The 6862-nt window shown below is 41.1% G+C and overlaps 1 protein-coding gene across 1 annotated transcript; it reads left to right on the top strand.

Annotated features, from left to right (window-relative positions):
- The first annotated feature begins 824 nt into the window (after window positions 1-824).
- Window positions 825-2606, top strand: LOC114619060 (testis-expressed protein 13C-1-like). The gene has a single exon (XM_028764965.1). It carries the CDS (start codon window positions 825-827, stop codon window positions 2604-2606), a length of 1782 nt encoding a protein of 593 aa, XP_028620798.1.
- Window positions 2607-6862: the final 4256 nt, after the last annotated feature.

The following is a 6862-nucleotide window of genomic DNA, read 5'->3' as shown; positions in this document are numbered from 1 at the left end:
CAGGGGCAGCTTCTGGGGTGCAAGTGTTTCACAAAAGATTGGGAGTCTCAGAAAATCTTGACATCCAATATTCTTCTTGATGCCAGCTTTGCAAGCCTAAATTTCTGTTTTAGATCTCTGACAACACACCCCTGCACCTGCTGTCCTCTCTAAATTTTTTTGGGGGGGGGAGAGAGGGAGAGAGAGAGAGAGAGAGAGAGAGAGAGAGAGAGAGAGAGAGAGAGAGAGAGGAGATATCAAATTTGTTTCAACTCCATTAATTAGAAAGCATGAAACTCCATTTCCTTTACCTTGTATGACTGTAGCCCATTAACACCTTGCTTCCACCCTTTACCCAGCCTAAAACTTTTGCCTTGATTTTCAGCAACTGGTATGTTGTTGAAGACCTCATTTTCTGCACTAGCTTATGGTCTTCAGAAAGACCTTCTTCTACATACATATCTGTTTTCTGTGTTCACTGCAATTCCCACAATATCGACCTTGCCTGTACTACTTGTTGCCAGTGTAAAGATAAATATGGCTGTTCCCAGAATGCCTTGCAGCATGACTCACTTTTCCTCCTTTGTGACGTGTCCTGTGGGGTGTTCCTTGACTAAGGTTCAGTTACAGTTGAGTACGGTGGGCTTGGTCAGAAGATCAGCTTGGCTTTTGTCAGGAGGAAGGAAGGAAAGAAGAAGTCCAGGAGGAAATGAGAGTTTGACAAGGGCTAAAGTTGGACTGAGTCTGGAGGGAACAGGGTAACAATTTGGCCACATGCGTGGCAGCTGTGTCAGTGACCATAGTGAAGGTTCATGAGAATGTTACTTGGTTAAGCTGTAACAAATATGGCAGTTGAATTTGGGGACCATGGCAGTGGCTTCCACCATGCGGAAGTAATCAAATTCATTAATAATGAAGTCCTTATGAATGGAGGGGGTCCTGAATTCTATATGACCTTTCGCGCTCTGTCTTGGAATGAGATAGAAGATCAGCTTCACACCATCCTTGTCGACCCCAAAGTGTCACGCTCCCTCAAGAGGGCTTGTACTTGGAGTGCTTTGGCTTTGAGCGTGAGAGTGGCTGCCAGGCAGCGTGAGCAGCAGGCACATAGAGTTTGGAAGCTGCAGGACCAGGTGGGAGAGTGTGAGTCAGCTTCCTGGACTCTGGTCTCTGAACTACGGAGGTTGCGAGAAGAGAGGGACCAGGCAGCTGCTCAACTTCTGTCTATACAGGCTGCCATCCAGGAGGCAATGGATGAGCGGGAAATCCTTCTTGGGAGGCTGCTTCAAGCAGAGAGGTCTGCATTGGCTGTTGTGCCTGAAACTAGAATGGAGCACTCTAGAACATCACTGTGGTCATTTGAGGAAGAGCTGGAAGAGTTGGAATTTAGAGAGTCCCAGAACATGTCCCATTTGGAGGCCCAGATACCAATCTTGTCTTGCGTGCCTGGACTTCCAAGTCCTTGGATCGAAGCAGCGCATCCCTTTCTTCGAATGCCTGTGCCGCATCCACTAACACTCAATGCACCATTTTCCTTGGATTTTCCATATTCAACACCTGCACCATGTCCAGTATTAATGGACTCCAGAGAAACAACAACAGCCATGGCCACAGGTTTACCTCAGATAGATCCTTCAGGAATCTACCCACCTGGCTTGTGGGTTACATTGGAGTCCCAGAGGCAGAATGAATGTTCTGAGACGGTCCAGGTTGGAAATCATCTGGAAGAAAGCATAAGCCACAGTGAAGAAGATCCAGAGAAATGTCAAGAAACATCTCTCCATGGGGACAGAAGCAACAACCATAAGGAAAATCATGCCAAACCCCTGATGATGGCTGCCACTGAGAAGAAAAGTCTAGTGATGTACCAGGAAACAGCTGCAGTGGAGGTCAACCGTAATCACAGCATAAAGGAAGAATCAGTAATGCCTCAGGAGATAGCTGCCCAGGGGAACAAAAAAAGCTCCACCCAAAAGAAATACCCAGAAATTCCATGGATGGAGGCTGGCTTGAAAGACAACATCAGCCACAACACCAAATATGTTTTGGTAACTCTCCCAGAGACTGATACCCAAGTGAACAAAACCACCCCTATCCTGAAAAAATATCCAGAGATTCTCTTAAGGAAGCCTGATCTGGAAAACATAGTTAGCTGTAACCAGAAAGAGGATACAAAGACACTCCAGAGAGACCTGGGAGAAGGAACCAGAAATTGCCAGAAAGAAGATACTTTTCAGAAGAAAACACGCCTGGCTGCTGGTGGAAGTCCTAATGAGAAGAAAATGCCACAAGGGACTGGCAAGAGCCAGAGCCAGAAGGAAGAACCAAACAGGTTCCAAGCAAACCACCAGGGAAAATGTAAAGGTTATTTTATGAATAAATGCCCTAAAAACCAACTGGCCCCAAAGCAAAAGGTCAAGCAACCACAAGGGATAAAAGCTTTAGAATCCAAGCAACCTCAAAGGGCAAAATCTTCTGAATCCAAGCAACAGGAAAAACCTCTCTCACACCGTACTTCAGTGAATTGGGTCTGCTCATCATGTAAAGCTGTGAATCGCTCATGCTGCAAGGGTTGCTGTAAATGTGCAAAAGCAAGTGCTCAACTTGAAAGAAAAGATTTTGACTGATAACAAACTCATTGATTTCAGGAAGGTAAGTAATGGAAATATCCCAAAGAGACAACTAACTTTTTAAGATCCACCCCTCTTCTGATCCAACTGTAACTTTAAAGTAAAATTAAATGCAAAAAGGTATAGAAAAAAATGAAAAGTCTATTATCCTATTTTCCAATTTAACTACTTTTCCTCATTATGGGGAGACATGTATACGTGCAAATATGCCCATATTTATATTCTTATTTTATTAACTTATTTGAACCAATAAGAAATATTTTGGAATGTCACATTAAGTTCTTAAATTATGAATTTCTAATAATTTGATCACTATTTTGCAGATGGTGGAGTTGGTATGGCTGTTCCTGATTATATTACATCTCTGAGAAGTTTATCATGAACCCTCTTTAAAAAAAACAAAACATTCTTCACTCTCTTCTTCTTAATTTCCTTTTATTAAAAAGCATACATTTGACCAGTGGCAGCCATATGATTTTACAATAAAATCAATGTTGAGTTTGTAACACCACATTTCCTTGAAAATGAAACAATTGCTGTGTTTGTTTGCTTCTTTTTGTATTCTAAGTTTAATGGGAAGGTCTTACATATGTGTCTCAGCCTTGCCAAAGGTGTTGCTGAAGAATCTTCATATATGACATTAGAATAATCCCTAAGAGCTAAAAAAACAAAATCTTGATTATAATGGAACCTCATCGATGTGGTTTACATTGGCTTGAGATAAGAAGCATGATCAACTGGGAATGAGGAGATTCCTTAGTACCTATTGAAATTGGAGGTTGGATAGTGACATAAATGTTTTCTGGGACAATGGATTAACTTTGAAAGGTATTCAGAGATGTGCTAATAGCAAATACATAAATCTCACGTAATTCATGAAACACTTGCTATTGTTTAGTGTTTACTAGGAGATGGAACTTGATGGTATTTCCTGGTGATCACATCATGATCATTTTTGGTAAGCTGGCTAGATTACATGTGAGAGTGTAATTTGGAAAAAAATAGATTATCATCTATTTCCTGGATATAAATACAATCCAGATCCATATCTGTAGTCATGTCTAGAGGCAAAATTCAAGAGTTTAATGAAAAACTTATATGATCTTACTGTTCCTCTTCTTGGTCCCAAAACAGTTCAAATGATCAGGGACAAGATCCAAAAAGTGGACTCATAAAAATGGAGGCAAGGCTTTTCTGAATCTTTGACTATTTTCCCTCTCTTGTGTTACAGATATTTTCCTGGCTACCCACTCACCTGCCTGCCTGAGTTGTCTCAAACAAAGTACTTAGGTATATAATCTTGCCCTCATTACCAAACTGCCCCTATTCTAATTCCCTCTCCTCTTAACAGTGGATGGAAAACAACACCAGGAAGATCATAGTACTATACATGGATGGTACTTCTCTGGTCTAGATTAATTGAGTGAAAAATAGAACTAGTGCATGCAGAACCATTCTTACTAGGCCTAATCTGTAGGTTCTTACTTCCTACAAGACAGAGACTGCAGGGCCTCTGTTAAAGCCATGATGAAGTTGAGTGTGGGAGTTTTTAGCTCTCTGAGTCTAAACTCATGGTATGCCCAAATTCCCTGAAAGATTTCACAAAGATTACCAAGATCTACTTTTTCAATTTTTTTTTTGTGATGCTATCTACTATTAAATAGTATGCATGATCGCCTAGTTTTGATGTTATTCACTATTGGGTAGTCCCTCTTCTTCCTTTGTGCTAAGAAACAGAGGGGTTGTGCTGTGGTACAAGAGAACAATTGACAATTATTTTCCCTGATATTTCTTACTGTCCAAGGTCTGGGAAGAGTCTGGGATAAGCATTGTCATCTTGAGAGGTTCCAGTGAAGCCAGGCCATACATATAGCAAAGATCACCAAATTCTTAACTATATCAATTCTCTGCTTTCTGGGCAGAAAGAAATATAAATCCCTTCTATTGAATAGAAAAGAATGTGTATACAACTTTCCTGGTTTCTCTCGTTCTATCTGTGAGCACAAGGACCTCATGTCTTTCACATGTACTCCTCATATTGGGCTGTTCTTTCCCCTTTTATTTATTTTTTTCAGTCTGGGATCACAACTTATGAAATGGTACTACTCACATTGGGCTCTTCTTACCACTGTAATTAATCTAATTACAAAAATCCTACCCACTCATACCCAGATTCCCAATTCCTACATGATTCTAGCTATTATCATGTTGACTACTGGAGATTAATCACCACAAATTCACCCCCTGTCAATTTGACACACAAATGTAATCACCTTTAAGACATAACATTATACCCTTTGTCTCCAGAGTTTCATTGTCATATCATAATATAAAATATACTCAATTCAGCATGAAAAGTCCCCACAGTCTTTGTTTCAATGCTGTTAAAAGTTATAAAACATCTTCTGAGTCTTGGGCAATCTCCCAACTGTGAACCACCATAACTCACAAAACAAGGTACAAGATCCAATATACAGTTAAACAAATAATTTTATCATTCTAAAGGAAAAGAATAGGTCAGAACAAGGAAATATTGGACCACATCAAGACAAATTCACATCATGAAAACATAAAATCCTGTACTTGCATGTTCAGTAGTATCACACTGTAGCTCATTTCAGAGCTTATAATACATTTTGCTTCTTTCTTTGACCAACTCTACTCATTTCCCAAAGCTTTTTGCAGTAGATTATCCATGTTTCAGGAAACTCAAGATCATCTCAAGACCTTATTGCAGGGACTCTGGCCTACTATTTGTTCCCTAGCCTCAACAGATGTCCGGAGCCGTCAGACAAGATTGCACGACTCATTTTATTCTACATCATTCAAACCCACAAAACTGGTAACATAGACAATTTTGTTCCTAAGTTAGAACAGAGTTTGACTTACAAGGGAGCGGTTGAATCTGCTTCTTTGTACTGATCCCAGGGAAACATTTATTCACAAAGTTACTTTCAAGGCAGACGAAATCAAGGAACAGTCCATGCTCAGTTTAGACTCTTTCCTTTCATATTCACATTGGACCTTTAATAAGATGGAGCCTTTAGTAGGATCTTTCCTTCAAGACACCTGTTCTGCTTGCTCAGTACAAACACATGCTTTCTCTCATTCTTTTTAAATTAATTGGTTAATTATTATGATGGTTTATATATGCTTAGCCCAGGGAGTGGCACTTAGAAGTTAAGGCCCTGTTGATGTAGCCTTGTTGGAGTAGGTGTGTCACTATGGGCATGGGCTTTAATACCCTAGTTCTAGCTTCCTGGAAGTCAGTGTTCTGTAGCACTCATATGAAGATGTGGAACTCTCAGCTCCTTCAACATTATGCCTGCCTAGATGCTGTCATGTTCCCACCTTGGTGACAATGGACTGAAACTCTGAACCTGTAAGCCAGTCCCAATTAAATGTTGTTTATATAAGAGTTGCTTTGGTCATGGTTATCTGTTCACAGCAGTAAAACCCTAGCTAAGGCAAATATTAATAAAAATAAAGTTAATTAACTTTACATCCAAATATCAGTTTCTCCTCCTTATTATCCACTATATCCCTCCTTCTCCTTTTATTTCCCCACTATTCTCCAGTCATCCTTTTCCCTTCAGAAAAGAGGATGCTTCCCATGGATGTCAACCAGCCTTGGAATATCAAGTTCCAATATTACTAGTTGAATACTCTCCTACTGTGCCTAGACAAACCAGCCCAGTTACGGCAAAGAGATAAAAGGCAGGTAAAAGAAAATCAGTCCCTGCTCCTGCTGTTACAAGTCCCACATGAAGACCAAGATGCACAACTCTTACATCTGTGCAGAGGGCCTAGGTCTGTCTCATGCATGCTCTCTGGTTGGTTGTTTAGACTTTGTGAGTCCCTATGGGCCCAGGGTGTCCTTGACCTCTCACATCCTTTCAATCCTTCCTCTCCCCCTTTTATTTTTTTTTTATTATTTTTTTTTTTTTATTGGATGATTTATTTACATTTCCTATGTTGTCCCCTTACCCCATCCCCCACCACCCCCTCGGAACCTCCAATCCCCTCGCCCCTCCTCCTTCTTCTCTGTGGATGTAACCTCTATCTACACCCCCCCCACTCCCCCCTCCCCACCCTCAAAATTCCCACCCCCTGGGGCATCCAGCCTTCATGAGGTCAAGGTTCTCTTCTTCCACCTATGCCCAGCAGGGCCCTCCACTTTTACATATTCAGCTGAAGCCCTGGATTCCCCCCTAAGTGCTCCCAGGCTGGTGGTTTAGACCCTGGGAGCTGTG

Source organism: Grammomys surdaster, unplaced genomic scaffold, assembly GCF_004785775.1.
Source record: "Grammomys surdaster isolate TR1022 unplaced genomic scaffold, NIH_TR_1.0 60, whole genome shotgun sequence".
NCBI lineage: Eukaryota > Metazoa > Chordata > Mammalia > Rodentia > Muridae > Grammomys > Grammomys surdaster.
The sequence above is the reverse complement of the archived record's forward strand: the minus strand, read 5'-3'. Positions and strand labels throughout refer to the sequence as shown.

Bases quoted from the DNA above. Each gene is read 5' to 3' on its own strand.
- LOC114619060 (XM_028764965.1), top strand. From the start codon at position 825: ATGGCAGTTGAATTTGGGGACCATGGCAGTGGCTTCCACCATGCGGAA.